The sequence below is a fragment of the Elephantulus edwardii genome, unplaced genomic scaffold (assembly GCF_000299155.1).
Source record: "Elephantulus edwardii isolate Elephantulus edwardi_28Jun2011 unplaced genomic scaffold, EleEdw1.0 scaffold00002, whole genome shotgun sequence".
In the NCBI taxonomy this organism is placed as follows: Eukaryota; Metazoa; Chordata; class Mammalia; order Macroscelidea; family Macroscelididae; genus Elephantulus; species Elephantulus edwardii.
The window spans coordinates 25212750-25231347 of NW_006399752.1; the positions used below are offsets into that span (position 1 = coordinate 25212750).

The 18598-nt window shown below is 35.5% G+C and overlaps 1 protein-coding gene across 1 annotated transcript in view; it reads left to right on the forward strand.

The window, feature by feature from the left end:
* REV3L (REV3-like, polymerase (DNA directed), zeta, catalytic subunit) overlaps positions 1–18598 on the forward strand; it is a 229381-nt gene that overhangs the window by 192592 nt on the left and 18191 nt on the right. Inside the window, exons 22-27 of the mRNA XM_006879036.1 lie at positions 2686–2804; positions 4626–4767; positions 6967–7211; positions 8193–8301; positions 10346–10552; positions 15838–15947. Of these exons, the coding sequence (XP_006879098.1) occupies positions 2686–2804; positions 4626–4767; positions 6967–7211; positions 8193–8301; positions 10346–10552; positions 15838–15947 (932 nt within the window). The remainder of the gene's footprint in view (positions 1–2685; positions 2805–4625; positions 4768–6966; positions 7212–8192; positions 8302–10345; positions 10553–15837; positions 15948–18598) is intronic.

Below are 18598 nucleotides of genomic sequence, written 5' to 3' on the forward strand. Positions count from 1 at the left end.
GTTTAACTTTCCTCAGCTTTAGCTTGAATTTGCATATGAGTAGTTGGTGGTCTGTTCCACAATCAGCTCCTGGCCTAGTTTTCACAGCCGATATTGAACTTCTCCAGCGGTTCTTTCCACATATGTAATCGATCTGATTCCTATGCATGCCATCAGGTGAAATCCAGGTATATAACCTGCGTTTATGCCTCTTAGAACCAATAGGGACAGTATTATGATAGATGGAGAAAAGATTGAAATTGTTAGTGATTTCATCTTGCTTGGATCTACAGTTAACACACTTGGTACCAGCAATCTGGAGATCAGGAGACTGATTGCACTGGAGAAATCTGGTACCTCTCCAAATTATGAATGTCCGTTTGAAAACTAAGGTCATGAAGTTCATGATCTTCTCATTCATTTGCTATGCATTTGATAGCTGGACAATGATTAAGGATGTCCGGAGAAGAATTGATGCCTTTCAGTTGTGGTGTGGGAAAAGAGTACTGAATATGCAATAGACTGCCCAAAAAACTAACAGATATTTCTTGGAGGAAGTGCCTCCAGAGTGCTCCTTGACAGCAAGGATGATGAAACTTTGTCTCGTGTACTTTGGGCATGTTGCCGTTCCTTGGAAAGGTGGAGGGTCAGCAAAAGAGGAGACCTTCAACTACATGGATTGACACAGTGACTACAGCACTGAACTCACGTATGTCAGGAATGATGAGAATGACGCAGAATAGAACAGGGTTCAGATATTTTGTTCATAGGGTCACTATGAGTTGTACTTGACGTGACAACACCTAATGACTACAAATTGTACAAGTTGTAAAGAGAATATTGTAATATTATAAAAAATATATATAATTATAAAACACTATTCAAACTATTAAATTCCCCTAAAGATTGGAGAGTCACCTTGATTTCCATTTATGTTTTTACCAATATCTAGAGGGCTATATTTTGTAGGTATTTCTAAGGGAACATCTAGGTGATGTTTTATTAATTTAGACCCCTTTTCAGTACTCCTCCCCCATTGACAAGCTTCTGCTTGTGTACTGAAGATGGGCAGACATTTTGGCATTTTCTTTTAGAGTTTCTTTTGGAATTAACTCCATAATACAATTATATGTATTAATTAGTCTTTAGTACTAATGTAATTCTTGAGAACAGCATAATTCTTGGGTGCCTTCCTTAACTAGATAGTGTAGAATCTGGAATCCTTTTAATCAGTATGTCATAAAAGACCAAAGAATAAGTATTTTAAAAAAAATTCACCTGCTTAATAATGCTTTTGTCTGTCAATATTAGTATAAGACTAATGTAAAAAGATGTTATAAGAAATGAAGTTTTAAAATTAGTATTACTTTATAGAGTTGAATCTCATTAAATCTGACTTTTTTTCCCTTTTGATTTAATTTTAATCTGATATGAACATTACATTTCTACCCAGTGCGCTATATAATGCAGACAGCCCCTAGAGTATGAAGGAGATCCTTTTTTTTTTCTTCCTTTCTTTAAAAGTGTCTAGGTAAATTAGAACAGGTACATAAGAATTGGGAAATACAGCAGTTCAGATCCACCAACTGCTTGAAGGGAGAGAAATGAGGGAGTTACCTTGCATAAAGATTTATAGTGTTGGAGACCCTAGGGAGGAACTGTGTTCTATAGGGTCATTATAAACTTGAATCAACCCAATGTCAGTAGGATTATTTGAGTTTAGTTTGTTGTTGTTATATAGGTCATTGTGAATTTGAATCAACCCTGTGTCAGTAGGTTTAGTTGAGTTTAGTTTGTTGTTGTTATATACCATCGAGTTGCTTGCAACTCATAAAAACCCTGTATACAAAAACCCTAAACCCTGCTCTATATCCCTTGCCCATCTTACTGTCTCTGACGCACCTATCCCCATTACCCCAGTGACTGAATCACTCCATTTCGTTGAGGGTCTTCTCCAAGGACTGATTCCACCTTGCAACATGTCCAAAGTATGTCAGATGAAGCTTCAGAATCCTTGCCTCCAAGAAACAGCATGGCTTCACCCTCTCCAGGAACTTGTTCTCCTAGCAGTCTATGGTTTATTCCGTACTCTTCTCCAGCATCACAGCTCAAACGCATCCGCCCTCCTTCTGTCATCCCTAGTCATTGTCCAGCTCTCTGATGCACAGCAAGTGATTGTAAAGACCGTGGCCTATATCCAGCACACCTTAGTCTCCAGAGTGACACCATTGCTCTTCAGTACTTTGGAGGAGGTCTCCGACAGCTGACTTTCCCAATGCAATTCATCTTTTAATTTCCTGACTGCTGGTACCTAGAGTGTTGATTGTAGAGACAAGCAAACGGAAAGACGAGTTTGGTTGGGGCGGGGTGCGGGGGAGATTTGAAGCCTTTCTAACGATTTAAAAGCTGACGGTGACTATAATAAAGAATTTGCTCCAATAAGGATTAGTTCACTCGTTTCAAATGAGGCTAAATATACATGACAATAAAGGACAAGTAGGAATTGTTAGTAATTGGAAATGGTCTCAACTCAGGGACTGCCTGTACATAGTTTTTTATTGATTATGATTTCATAACCCAAACCATTTTTACATATCTTTTGTGGTTTTTATGAAAAGTTGAAAATAACCATCAGACTTTTAGAAACCATTTTCTTTTTCTTACATACAAGCATTATTATAATGATGTCTCTTGCTGTTTTTTTAGGTATCTCTAACCAACTACACCTTTGAAAATGTGAGCTTTCATGTTCTTCATCAACGTTTTCCCCTCTTTACCTTTCGAGTCTTGTCAGATTGGTTTGATAACAAGACTGATCTATTCAGGTAATGTCTTAAAACTCTAAAGAGGATAATAGCACCTTTCTAAAATTAACATTATTTGAGAGATAATTTGCATACAATAAAATACACACATTTTGCTTGTATTATTTAATGGCTTTGAGAAATGTGTCAACCCTCTAACCACAGTCCCAGTTACAGAGGGACTATCTCTAGTACTCAGAAAGTTCATTTGTACAGTATTACAGTTAACCTACCCATTTCCTTTCTTCCCAGTAAGTATTAATTGGATTCTTTTAGCATAGATTAGGTTTACCAGTTCTAGGTCTACATATAAATGGAAATATTCAGAATGTATTTCTTTGTATCTCAGTAGTGTTTTGAAATTCAGCCATGTTGGTTACTTTTTATTACTCAGTGCTGTTAAGTTATATGAATATTCTAAAGTTTATTCATTCACCTATTGATGGATATTTGCATTGTTTCAAATTTGAGATGATTATGAATAAAATGGTCAAAAGATTTGCATGCAAGATGTTGTGCAAACATATGTGTTTTTATTGTTCAAGAGTCTGTATGGTGGAGTATAATTTCTGACTGTACCATTTTACATTCCATTAAAAATATGTGAGAGTGCTATTTGTCTCCAGCACTAAGTATTTTCAGTCTTTTTTATTTGAGTATCTAATTTTATACCATACTATCTTACTGTATTTTATTTGCTTTTCTCTAATAACTTAAGATACAAACTCTTTTCATGTTTTTTTTTATCTGTCTAGGTATCATGTTCTATGTAATGTCTATTCAAATCAGTTGCTGATTTTTAATTGAGTTCTTTATCTTTTTTTTTCTCTTTTTTTTGAGTTCTTTATCTTAATATTGAGATCTAAGACTTCTTTCTATACACTCACTATTCATGTATTAAAATAGTTAGGTTCTAAAGACTAGGTCGTTAATGCAAAAATTGAAATTATGTGAAATGGAAGATAACTACATCAGAGCGCAAATAGATGATTGCTTCATCATTACATAATTGCAAATCTCTGAGGTTGATAGACCAGCCAAATTAACGGATATCCTTAACCATCACAGGCAGTATTACACTCTCATCAGTATTCCTTCCTGCCAGACATACATCATTAATAGGCATAAAAGGTTGTGTACTGAGGTAGTCCGTAAGTGTGCAGTTGGTGTTTTCTTGACTTGTTTTGTCACATGTGTGTGTGTGTATTTTTAAACATTTATTTCCCAATTTGTGGCTTGCCTTTTATTTTTATAATGATGTAATTTGAAGAGTAGAAAGTTAAATTTTGTAATATCCAGTTTATCAGTTTTTGTTTCATGTTTAGTGATTTTTGTATTTTTTTTGTGAGAAGTATTTGCTTACTCAAAGGTAGCAAAGATTACTTTTCCTATATTCTCTTCCAATGGTTTTATGGTTTCTGCTTTTAAATTTAGAAATATGATTTGTTTTGGATTATTGTATTTGTGTGTCTGTGTTTGTAATGTTAAGTAATGATCGGGGCAGGGGTTTCCCCCATGTAGATAACTAGTTATTGCAGTAGTTTGCTATGGCTTTTTTTTAAGATTCTTTCTCTTATTTAATTTTTATTTTCTCACTGATTTTTCTTACTACCTTATCACAAATTTTTGCTTATGTTCGCTAGGCTTTATATCCTTGAAGTAACTAAAACTTTCCAAACTCTACTACCTCAATATTAACTCTGATTAAGAGCTTACATCATAACTGCCATCTCAGTATTTTTACTTTTAAAATATAGGGTTTTGATAGATTAGAAACAGTACTAGTTTCAAATGGCCAGATTTCCCCCTGGTGCTCATAGCATGGATTCTTTATTTTAACAGATGGAAGATGGTTGATCATTATGTTAGCCGTGTCCGTGGAAATCTCCAAATGTTAGAACAGCTGGACCTGATTGGGAAAACCAGTGAAATGGCTAGACTTTTTGGCATTCAGTTTTTACATGTACTGACAAGGGGCTCACAGGTAGGGAAACTACTTTTTCTTCAGTACTTGAATGTGAATAATAGACTTCTGAGATGTTAGAAAGTTATTTAATGTTTGGATGTTTGGGGGGTTTTTTAAATCTATCTATATGACTTGAGCTTCTCATCCAGCTAGCCGATCAAATCTTTCATTATTTTCTAGGAAAGTTTCATTTGATTCTTAACAAATTCACATTTTATTTTATTTCCATATCAACTTTCTGACCACTGGCAAGTGTTTTGTGATAGTAATGTTTCCGTGGTCTTGAGGATGGTATTATGTTCCTGAATATTGACAGTGTGATTAAAGATGCCTTTTAAAGTTCCCTGGGAATTGGGAAAGCAACAGTCTATTTCTCTTTCAGTTGGCATCCTTAGGTTTTTTTAAGGGGTTTTTTTGGTTCTTGAGGGTTTTGTGGGGGGTTTTTTAGGATTTTTTTAGCTTTTCTGGGTTCTCACAGTTAATATTAACCCAGAAATTAAAGGTTTGATCATTAATATATATGGACTATGAAACTTCTATTAAAAAAAAAGTTTAAGGGAACTTAGAAACTGCTTCATTCATTCTCACCATCTAACTTCCAAAGGATATAATGAGAGATTTTATCAGACGCCTTGCTAAAGATGATTCTGTACAGTCACCCAACAAGTATTCATTTGAATACATGTTGAGCTGTTAATGAGTCAACTTATGATGATCTTCCATTGGATTTCCAGAGCTGTAACTTTTTACAGGAAGAGACGGCTCATTTCTCTCCCCCAGAGCAGCTGGTGATTTTGAACCACCAACGTTTTTATTAACAGGCTGACACATATGCACTGTCCCACCAGGACCCCAAGCAGTATGTCAGGTATCAGAAATGCTACATTAAATCATAACAGAGTCCTTAACCTCACAAAATCCTTTCTAATTATTGTATATCTTTTAACATTCCAAAATTTATACATTCTACATATAGAACAATATTTATAGCTCTAGCTACCTTGCCATTACCTGTTTATTATCTTAAGTTTGTTTATAACCATCTTAATTATTTACATTTCCAGATCTCAAAAGTGTTAAAAGATACTTAAGCTAATTTATATCATAAAAGACCAAGATACTTTAAAACTACTTAAGAGCATTACATTAAACTTCTGTTCATTCTTATGAATGTCTTCTATTTTTTGTACCCCAAACCATCTCCTAAATTACCTTGTGATCTGATAGCTATTATAAGCAGTCATTTTTTTTAAGACCTCAGTTTTGCTTAAGATTAGTATTAATCTGAATGCTTTATAACTCTGGAATACCTGTTTTTCTTCTGGAAAAAATATCTCAAATATTCTTGCATCCCTTTTATTCCCTTGTTTTTCCAAATTTTTCAAAGATCAGTTTTCTAAATGAAATTGCCAAAACTATGCAGTTGTCTCTTCTGTTATTATTAGTTGCTGTCAAGTCAATTTTGACTCATGGTGACCCCATGTTTACAGAATAGAACTTCTCCACGAGGTTTTCAAGCTCACCTTTCAGAAACAGATCACCAGGTCTGTCTTCCTTGATAAGTTTGAATTTGAATTGCCAGTTGTTTGGTTAGTAATTAAGTGTTTAACTGTGCCACTTCGGGACATACCATAGAATCATATGCAAATGAAACTGAAGTCTCAAAATACTCTAACAGCTGGACTTCATTAGGAAAACCAATAAAATGACTAGACCTTTTTTACTATGTTTTCAAAATTAGCTTTTCTTTTTTAAATAATTTGACTTATTCCCATTTTTATCAGAGTTAAAGGAATGTTATTGTGTGTCTTCAAGTCAACTGCAATTCATAGTGACCCTGTGAACAATGGATCTGAACCCTGCCCTATGCTGTGCCATCCTCACCATCTCTGACACACTTGTGCCTACAATTAAACAGTCACCATGTCAGTCCGTCTTATTGAGGATCTTCCTCTCTTAAACCAGCCATTCACCTTCTAAGCATGATGTCCTTAGCCTCCAAGGACTGGTTTGTCCTAACAACATGCCCGAAGTATGTGAGACGAAAGAATGGGAAAAGGAAAGTAATAACCAATACTAGACTGTGTAACTGTATTGTAATAAAGCCATGCAGCCTTATTCTGATCCCCAGATAATTACCACTTATTCAAATGACTAATTTATTTAATATTTAAACTCTCTTTCTTCGTCTTTTCACTCCCTACTTCCTCCCTTCAGTACCGTGTGGAATCAATGATGTTGCGTATTGCTAAACCAATGAACTATATTCCTGTGACACCTAGTGTTCAGCAGAGAGCCCAGATGAGAGCCCCACAGTGTGTTCCCCTAATTATGGAGCCTGAATCCCGCTTCTACAGCAACTCTGTCCTTGTTTTGGATTTCCAGTCACTATATCCTTCTATTGTGATTGCATACAACTACTGTTTTTCAACCTGCCTTGGCCATGTGGAGAACTTGGGAAAGTAAGAGTTTTTTAATAGTTAGAATTATGCTGCTGCACTTCAAAGTTCTTAGTGAAATAGCACTGACTTTCTTTGTGCATTTCTTTACACTTGAAACTATCTATAGTGAGCAGAATAAATTGTATATAGTATAGCTGATCCACTAATTGCAGTTAATTCTTTACTTGGCATTGACCATGATTTGTTTAGCTTTATGCATGCATGACTTCTGAAAAGAGGATCCTGAATAAAAACAGCCCTGCAGTTATCTGTCTTGCTTTCCTTGTATAGTTCTAGCCTCTTTTGAAAGGAGAGTATCTTGAATTTAAATCATTATGATCTTAGCACTTCCAACTATTAACTCTTAACTTTTCTCTGAAATAGTCTGTGATTTCTTTTTTCAGTTAAATGTTAGATTTTACTAGTTCATACCAAACATTTTATAAAGCCAATCAGAATAACAGTTTAAAATACTTAAGAGAATATTTTTCACATAAAAAAATAGTCTTCCTGTGAAATTATTTTTGTGTATTTGAGATGAAATTTTCAGGTTGGAGTCTAGAATACATCCTAATCCTTCATAGGAAACATTCACAAAAGTGGTATTAATATTCTTATAGTAACAGTAGGACTTTTGAAGGTTATTTATAGTCTTTTAAATCTTTAGAGTTTTATTTTAAAAGCTCAATGTAAATTAATCATTTATTACATTGAAAGTTGTTATTTTAGTGTAGATATGACCCATAAGTTTTAGAATAGTACTAGTTAAAAAATATATCTTGATTATAAATTACACATACCTGGAGAGCTGCTTTTTGACAATTAAGCAAACAGGTTACTGAGTACATGAGTTCATGTTTACATGTTTTTGTTTGGTTGGCTTTTTAAAAGATGTTTAAAATTTAATTTCACCTGGAATTTGAAAAATTATTTATGTAGCTTAAAACAGTTATTCTATGATTTGGGAAAACTTTTGATTAATGTTTTCTTTCTTTTTAACAGGTATGATGAATTCAAGTTTGGCTGTACCTCTCTAAGAGTACCTCCAGATTTACTTTACAAAATTAGGCATGATATCACAGTATCCCCCAATGGAGTAGCTTTTGTCAAGGTAATACTCTCTTGTAAATGAAAGGTATCACCTGTGGTTTCATTTTTGGAAAACTAGTACTTTAGATGTGTTGGCCTATAATAGAAAACAAAATTTGTTTGACTATGTCTCAGAAAGTTAAAGATGATGGAATCTTCAAAGAGATCACTTAAAAAAATGTAGTTTTTCTTGAATGTAGGCTTGAAATATTTTAATTGAAAAATGTATATGTGAACCTTCTGCTCTCTGTTGGAATCTGGCAAGCCTTAAATAGCTTTTTTCATTACAGAAATGTTTCTTCTTATGTTGTAAATAGTTTTAATATGTAAATTCCACTCATTGTCTTCCAATTTGTTTTCAGTTAAGGCTTCTTGTTGTTAGATGCCATAGGGTGGCTACAGCTCATAGCACCCCTGTGCAGAACATATCTGATCCTTGCCCTAACCTGTGCCATCCTCAGGATGCATCCTCAAGATCTTCCATCCTGCTCAAGCTCATTGTAGACTCTGTGTCAGTCTATCTCATTGAATGTTTTCTTCTCTTTCACTGACCTCCTTCTTTTCCTTAACGTCTTTGTCTAAGGACAGGCACTCTCTTATATTTATTGATTGCATTTTTAATAATATGTAGACTAATAGAGTCCCTTTTCTCTCCCTTATCTCTCTTTAAAAAAGACCAGGGAAAGCCTCATAAATTAGATATGAGAAAAAGTCTCATATTCCTTTTTGGAAATATGCCACATGCAGTATTTCCAGGGACTCATGTGGAGATGTGGATGAGATTTACTTGGCGACATGGAAACAGAGTTTTTTTAATTAAAAATCTTCCCATGTAAATATCAATTTTCATATCATTATTTCTTCATGTATGGCCCCTTATCTTTGTATATTAAATTCTAAAACATTTTGACTGCTTCAAGCAGTACAGTGAATTCAGGTTAAAATATGTTTTCACTGTCACGTATCTAGTACCTTATAATGGTACTTTCACAGTATTTTAAAAACTTGGAACTACCAGGGAGTCTTTGGGTAGGGGACACTGAGATTTTGTGAATGGCAGGAGAGTAATTTTTTGAAAAGTATAGTGGTAATAATTTTACAATATGATGAATACAATTGGTGTCACTGAATTAATATGTGTAAAAATTGTTGAATGAATTGGCAAATGTTTTGTTATATGTGTTTTAATCATAATTGGGGAGGTGGACAAAATGTATCTCTGCATTTTGACTAAATGTGTAAAGCTTAATGAAAATAAGATTTTTTTTTAATATTTAGTATTGTGTTACCTGAGTTTTTAATTGTTCAGTCCAACATGCATTACCTTGCACGTGTCTGTGATCATCTTCAAAGTTATTACTGTTTTGTGGTTTTCATCCCTTTGAAGTTTTCATAAATCTTCCCTGGTCTTGATTAATACAAATGATTTTTTTTTGGCATCAACAAATTTTATCACTTCACTATTAATCCCCTCTTCCAGATTGCTAATAAATATAGGCCGGAGGGGATGGCTTAGTGGTCTAAGCATCAGATTTGAAATACCTAGAGTCCCTGGAACTGCAGGTTTGAATGTCAGCAGAGGCAACCCAGCTCATCATTCTTCCAAGGTAGATAAATGGAGTTCCATACAGATTACTGTGTGGGGTCATTAGGATGAGATCTTTAAAAACTGAGGTTTGTTTTGAGTGATACAGATCCCATGTGTCTTTCTGAAAGAGTGGGGGTTTGGTTCAAAATTTTGAACAAAATTTCCCTCTAAGTATATTGTATGATCTCTTATGTATTAGTTCACATCCTCCTCCCTTGGAGGTCTCTGAACTCAGAAGTATTATATTAGATTTTTAAACATTGTAGGTACCTTTTTAGAAGAAATATTATCTTCAAAAGAAATAAAACATGATTTTGTATTGGTGACCACTGGTCTTACGGCCTCTCTATTGTTAGCATGTTTCAATTTGTGACAGTTGACCATTATTATACTTTGTGCTTCATTCTTAATTATCTAAATCATCAGATAATTAAAGTTTGGGTGATTTTAAATGTGTGGTTTTTCTTCTTTTAAATAGCCTTCAGTAAGAAAAGGTGTGCTACCAAGAATGCTGGAAGAAATTTTAAAGACTAGACTCATGGTGAAGCAATCAATGAAGGCTTATAAGCAAGACCGAGCACTTTCACGAATGCTGGATGCACGTCAGCTAGGACTTAAACTTATAGCAAATGTCACATTTGGCTATACATCTGCTAATTATTCTGGAAGAATGCCATGCATTGAGGTGAGACATATCTGTACCTTTTTCAGAAAAGATTAAGACAGCTTTAAATGAATGCTATTCAAGAAAACATTTTCTTCTGTTTTGAAATTTTAGACTAAAACGTTCACTTCTCTCACAGTGAGATCCATTTTCACAAATCAAGTTTCATATACAAATTCTTGGATATATATGAGTTTTCTCTATGAAAGCTTTTTGTCTGTGTTTTTTATTTATTAATTTAGAGTTTACCAAACACATATTTCTGCATCATCATGATAACCATTTCGTAAACAGCTATTGTTGCAAAAGAAAGATGAATAGTCTTCTCCTTTGTGATTTACAACCTTCAAAAACTATGAGTCCGTTCCAACGTGCTTATTTGAGTCATAGCAACCCCATAGTACAAAGTAGCATTTAACCATCAAATTTCCTAAATTTTAATCTTTACAGGAGATGTATTTATAGGAGCAGATCACTAGACCTTTTGTCCCAGAAGTGTTGATGAGTTTTAGCTGCCAGTGGGTTTCCACTCCCATTGGGCTTCAGTTAGCAGCCATTATTTAATCATTGTGTCCACCAGATTTCCCTAACTATTGTTATTATGTGCTGTTGAGTCAGAACCAGCTCATAGCTGACAATCCAGTAAGGTTTTTTGAGTCTGTAAATTTCACAGACGGAGCAACTGGTGGATTCAAACCACCTGCGTTTGGGTTGGCAGCACAACTCCCTCCCCATTAGACCACCAAAGCGCTCTATAAGCAACTTTTAAAAGTTTAGTTAGTCTTAAGTGTCAGAATGAACAGTCATTCCCTATTTATTAGCATAGTACCAGTAAGTATAAAGGGAGCTTTGGTGCATAGTTCATAGGTAGTTCAAAGGCATTATTGTGGTTTGAACCCATCAGAGGCTCCTCCAGAGGAAGATTAGCAGCAGTCCCCTCTCCTGTGGTTCATAGCCTTGGAAACCCAGCAGAGAGTCAGCTATAAATCAGCTCTACTAGACAGCAGTGAAAGAGCGAGAGTGTCCATAAAGTAAAACCTTAATTCTGTAGTCATTGGTTCATTTGAAAGACATTTTTCATAGACTAAGACTTAATGCTATTTTACTAAATTAACGTGTTAATTTGACATGAATATGACATTAATCTACAGGTAACTGAGAAAAAAACAGAGTAAACTTACATGTTAAGGTTCTTTTCATATAAAATGAAAGCTAAGAGACATCATACCGTACTTCATATTTGCATAGTTCAAGAAGAGAAAAGTGATTAAAGAATAGACTCCAGAGCCCACAACAGGCAGCGTGATTAAAAAGAACTTGTGCAAGGTTATAGTTCCCTTAAGAAGAGGCAGCGCTGCATCCATCATATAAAAATAATACTGTTAATCTGGGTTGGTTTGTTTGTTTGTTTGTTTGTTTGTTTTTTAATAAAAATATATGGAACACTTCACGAATTTGTGTGTCCTACTTGCGCAGGGACCATGTAATCTTCTCTGTATCATTCCAGTTTTAATATATGTGCTGCCAAAGCGAACACAATTTGGATTATTTTTAAGTCATATTATTTTGTTCATTCTTGAACCATTTTTGTTTTACTGTAAAAGCTCAAACATGATAGGTTTGGATCTAGTTTTGTTTCTCTATTTTTAAGTAATATACTCTGTCAGTACTTGGAGTCCCTAATACTCTCATTTATAAAAGAGATCTACATGAGATCTCATATTTAAAAAGCTTTCATGGCTTAGTGGCAAGGAATTGTACTGCCAACCCAAAGACATGAAGTTGGAATCCACCAGCTAGCTGATCCTCGGGAGAAAGATGAAGAATCTCCTCTCCTGTTATGGCCAACTATGAATCAGTTCCAACTCAACAGTATACAACAACAGCTTATGATCTGGTAGAAAAAGTGGACTTTATTGTATTATTAACATAAAACAGAGTTACCAAGTCCTTGCTCAGGGGTTTCTACATTTTCTAATTTTCTCCTTTTTCTCAACTTAAAAATACTTTGCCAGCCCAAAGGCAGGCAGTTTCCTCCTGTGCAATTTACTGCCTCTGAAAGCCTGCTTGCAGAGTCAGCTATGAGTCAGTTCTAACTTGATGGGACATAACAACAAAAACAATGTATTCTATTAGTTTTTATGTAAGTATATGAGAATCCATAAATGTATGTACATTTAAAAGTTTTAAAAATCACAGTTTGGGACCTCTTGGACTGTCAGCGGAGATTTAAGAATTCTGCCAGAAAGTAAGGTGAAGGCTGGTTTGATTGCCAAGTAACATCTGCCTCTCTGACCCTGAACTTTTTCAGATATTCTAAGGTTCTTGACTACAAACTTGTATTTCTGCCAAGTCTTCCTTTAACTAGTAATAAAATCATGAATGGGAAAAGTCAGTTATCACAGAAAGTGTCTCTATCAACCACATTGAAAAAGGTCAGTTTATTACATACTATCATGGCCATGTGCTTTCCTTCAGTGGACTGTGATCAAAAACAATGTGCTTGTAAGACCAGCATCATCAGAAAGTACTAGATTTGTACTATTATAGCAAAAGGCAAGATTTGTTTTAAGCAAAAATTTCTGAGGAGAAAAAGGAGAATAGTTGTTGGCTGGTGATGCTGAAAGTCAGAACCAACTTGACAGCTCTGCCTTGTTGTGTCATTGTTATGTGCCATCAAGTCACCTGTGACTCATAAAAACCCTAAGTACAACAGCTCTGAAGCCTGCCCTGTCCTGAGCCAGTCTCACTGGTTCCGACACACCTACCCCCACTGCCTAGAGTCTCAATCAGTCCTTCTTTCTCATCCAGGGTCTTCCTCTCATGCATTGTTCCTCCACCCTTCCAAGCATAATGTTGGTCTCCAAGGACTGGTCCATCCTGGCCTTTCCTCCAATGAGAAACTTGGTTTCACCCTTTCCAAGCTAGACCTATTTGTTTTCTTGGCAGTCCATGGTATGTTCAAGACCGTTCTCCAGCACCACAATTCAAAGACATCAATTCTTCTTCTGTCATCCTTAGTCATTCATTATCCAGCTTTCTGATGCATAGCAAGTAATTGCAAGACCATGGACTGGCAGGCACACCTTAGTCTCTCGACTGACATCATTGCTTCTCAGTACTCTGGAAAGGTCCCTGACAGCAGATTTACCTAATGCAATTCCTCTTTTGATTTCCTGCCTGCTGGTACCAAAAGTGTTGATTTTGGCGCCAAGCAAGCTATGTGTATTAACAATACCAATCTCTTCTCCATCCATCCTGGTGCTGCCAGTTGGCCCAATGGTGAGAATCTCTGTCTTCTTGATGTTGAGCTTCAATCTATGTTGAAGACTACAGTCCTTGACCTTCAGCAGGCACTTCAAGTCCCCTTCAGTTTCAGCAAGCAAGGCTGTATCATCTGCATAACATAGGCTGTTGATGAGTTTTTCTCCAATCCTGATGCCAAATTCCTCCTCATAAAGCTCAGCCACCCAAATTATCTGTTCTGCATCTAAATTGAAAAGGTATGGAGACAGGATACATCCCTGACTCACTCTGACTTTGAACTATGCAGTGTTTCCTTGCTCTGTTCTGAGGACTGCTTCCTGGTCCAAGTATGGGTTTCGCATAAGCACAGTTAAGTGTTCTGGGATTCCTGTTCTGCTGATGGTTAACCACAGTTTGTTGTGATCTACACAATCAAATGCCTTTGTATGGTCAATGAAACACAGATAGCTATCCCTCTGGTACTCTGCTTTCTTCCAAGATCCATCTGACAAAAAATGGGTTCACTTTCATAATTACAAAGGCCATTTCTTTATCTGTCTTGATATACAGTGTTGTGGGTGACAGGGTAATATCCATATGCAGACAAAGAAGACCTATTAATACCACTGTCGTTCATATTTATGCACCAACAACTAGAACCAAAGAGGAGGACATAGATGGTTTCTACCAACTTTCGCAGTTAGAAATCAATCAAACATGCAACCAAGATGCAATAATAATAATGGGTGACTGGAATGCATAAATTGGAAGCCAGGAAGAAGGATCTGTAGTTAGAAACATGAACTTGGTGACTAAAACGAGGCTGGAGATAGAATGATAGAATTCTGCACAATTAATGATTTATACATAGCAAATAACTTTTATAAGAAACATAAATGTGGGCTATACACATCGATTTCACCTGATGATATGCTCAGGAATCCTATTGATTACATTTGTGAAAGGAATTGTTAGAGAAAGTCAGTATCAACAGTGAAAACTAAGCCAGGTGCTGATTATGGAACATACTGTCAACTACTCATATGCAAGTTCAAGTTAAAGCTACAGAAGGTCAAATCAAATCCACAGGAACCTTGAATCTATCCCACCTGAATTTAAAAACCAACTCGGAAATAGGTTTGAGGCCTTGAACAGTTAAGAATGAAGACCAGATAAGCTGTGGGAGGATATCAAGAATATCATCCGTGAAGATTCCAAAAGGTCATTACAAAGACAAAAGAAGAAGGAGAAAAGACCAAAATGGATGTCGGAGAGCCTCTGGAATATTGCACTAGAGCGCTGAGAAGCCAAAGCAAAGGGAAGACATTAAGGAGCTGAACAGAAGATTTCAAAGGGCCTGTCAGGAAGAAGACAAAGTATTACAATGAAATGTGCAAATAAGTGGAATCCAAATGGTACACAACAACAATAAACAAGATTGAAGGAGTGTAAAGAGTCACTGTACCAAAAAGAATTGGCTGACACAGAATTATTTCAAGAAACAACATATGAGCAAGAAGCAGTGGTGTCTGCCTTAGTTGGAAATTATCACTACTTACTTCATAAGCTTAAATTTTTTATCTTCACTTTTATCCTAACTCATTTACTATTTATATTTATGATGAAACCATCTATGCACACACAAATATATGTGAGGATATTTTTTCAGCTTTGTCTTTGTCTTTTCAAAGAATTCATTTTCTCTTTAAATATTTTTCTTTTTATGATTTTTGCATGATCCAACCTAAATTGTGAAACCATTTGGGTTTTTTCTTTTCTTTTTTTACAAGAAGATCTCTTAGTCACTTTTGTCTCTCCCCACTCCCAGGTGCTCCTGGCTGTATCCATCTTACTGCATGTTCTTAAGACCTATCCATCTTCTTCTCACATTGTAAAAACAAGATACTCAACAGCTTACTTTGTTTTCTGTTTACATTAGTTTCTCTTTGGTTAACTTTTTAAAATATTTTGTAATTAAAGGTAAGTATTATATGCTCAAAATTATGTTTCCTTTACTAAATAGTGTTAAAGAATTACTCCCTGTGTATTTGTACCAACAGATTGGTGATAGTATTGTTCACAAGGCAAGGGAGACTTTGGAACGAGCTATTAAACTGGTGAACGACACCAAGAAATGGGGTGCTCGAGTTGTATATGGCGATACTGACAGGTATGGGATTGTATATTGGAATTTTTTGCATTTCTTCCTATCTGCTTTCCTGTGTTTGCTTACAAAGAAAGATTTCTTATTCAGTAATTGGCTTTGAGTGCAATCTCCTCATTGTGTCAGCATACTCCTCACTGCCAACCTAGCTTTCCCATTTGGCACTCACCCAGGTTTTCTGCCCCTTCTGGCCTTCTGAATTTTTCCCTTTAGCAAATTCCTTCCTTTTACTCATATAGTTGAATGTTCTGAGGAGCAGAAGTGTTCTTCACAAGTGTTGCTGTTCACTTTATTCAGAGTTGCCTGTAAATGCAGCAATAAAACAACCTCAAGGAATAGGTTTGAAAGAGTGTCTAAGGACCATGGTCTGAGAGATTCTACCTATGTTTCTCAGACCAGTAATTCTTATCTTTTTTTTTTTTATTAATTGGAATTTTTTTTTCCCTATCCTGCCCAGAACTTTCTGTCCTAATCCCTATCAGAAAAATATATAGAGACAAATAGAGTGTTTTTCTTTTCTTTGAGAGGGTTATCAGACTTTCTGAAAAGAATGAGACGGGAATGTCTTTGAATCCTGAATTAATAACCCCAGCTTGCTTGCTTTGATCTGTTTCGGGGCCTCCTTGTTTATGTAGTCTCTTATTTATGTGATAATTAGCATTATTCCAAGATATAAATATCAAACATATTTCTAGGAGTCTGAAACTTTTTCATATTGTGGGCTTAGTATCACCTTGTGACCTGCTAAGAGCTCTGGTCACTTTACTGTCAAGTGGAGTAATAGGAAATAATGTTTCTTATCATTAAAAATAGCTTCTAAGTGATCTTTGAACAGCATCTCCTCTTCTTTTTGTTTGTACAGTCAGCATAATCACTAATGGACTTTTGGATAATTCACTGCTCCATAAAATCACTTCTGCTGGGTAGTCTAGCAGAATGAAAGCTAACGAAAAATGTAGTCTTGTGTCTTTTTTTTACATCTCCCAGGAGAATATTTTGGGAGAAGAGAAAGTTAAACATTTCAATACTTGATTTTAATTCAGGGTCTATAAATGCCAGTTGTTGAAGATAAAATAACAGAATTAGAAATCAGTAGTTACATTATTTAGGGTTTTTTTACTCTCAGTTGATCTGAATTCTTTTTCACCTGCATTATCTACATATTTAAAATCAGACAGAAAGCACACACCTGTAGACTACTAGAGCTGGAAAGAGCTTGGTTATTTATTATTAAGTCCAGCAGTTTTCACACTTTTAGGAAGAACCCTCGGTCACATTAATACATACTTAAGAACAAGCTAGGACACTAAGAACACTGGATCATCATTAGGTAAGAAATTTGCCTAAGACCACCCAATTGTAATTACTCACTGATAGAGCTAGATAATGATATTTAGTGTTTTGATTCTTAGTTGGTATTTTCTCACTGCACCAGACTTCATAGGTACATCATTATTCTAATCAAAGAAAAAATTTTCAGTGTCATGAGAACCTTCATCACTATTTATTGCCCAACTCAGCTAATTTGTTATAGCCAGTAGTATGAGCACAATTCATTTTTAGGGTATGCACTCTCAAAGGTGATAAAAATTAGCAAGGGAGGAAGAATCTTGAAATTAAGATAGTTTGTGGCCTTGCAAAGCTAAGCCCTACCCAACAATGATTTTATTCCTTAGTAATTTATCTTGTTAAATTTAAGTATTTGTTGTTGTTATGTGCCATCAAGTGAATATGATTCATAGTGACCCTATGCACAATAGTGCATTACTCTTATATTGTTTCAATCCATCTTATCTGGGGTCTTCCTCTCCTACACTGTCCCTCGATCCTTTACGCGTGATATCCTTCTCCAAAGACTGATCCCTCCTGGCTACATGCCCAAAATATGTGAGACAGAGTCTCAAAATCCTTGCCTTTAAAAAGCAGCTTGATTTCACCCTCTTCAAGACAGACAGACAGACCTGTTAGTTCTCTTGGCAGTCCTTCTTGTGCAGATTCCGTGTGTTTGCTGACCCTCTACTTTACCATGCGTAATGTCCATCTTCAAGGATTGGTCCCTCCTATCAGGACGGTCACCATCCTTGCTTTTAATCAGTATTCTGTCAGTTTCATTCTTAGGTACCTGAAGAATCCATGGTAGTCATAGATAGTGGGAGGCATAAAATCCATGGGTCATGGTAGTCCATGAAATAGCATTCTTTACCAGTGCTGTAATTCTTATACATCACTCTGTCAATCTTCACATTCATTTTCCAGCCTTACATGCATTTGAAATGATTGAAAATACTCCTTAACACTTAAAAAAGATCATTGGCAGTAAGTTTGCCGAGTGCAATACTTTCTTTGATTCTCAACTTCTGTTTACATGAGCTTTGGTGTAGGTTCAGTCATAATTAAATTCTTGACAATACATGTTTTCTCTATAAATCATGATACTGCTTATTGGTCCCAATGTGAGGATAGAGTTTTTGCTGTGTTGAGGTAATTCACACTGAAGGCTATAGTTTATACTGTTCATCAGTAAGTGCTTCAAATCCTCTTCACTTTCAGTAAGCAAAATTGTATCCTCTGCATATTATTGAGTCATTAGTGGCCATTAATGAGTCTTCTTCAAGTCATAATGTTGAGTTCTTTATATAGTCCAGCTGCTTGTATTT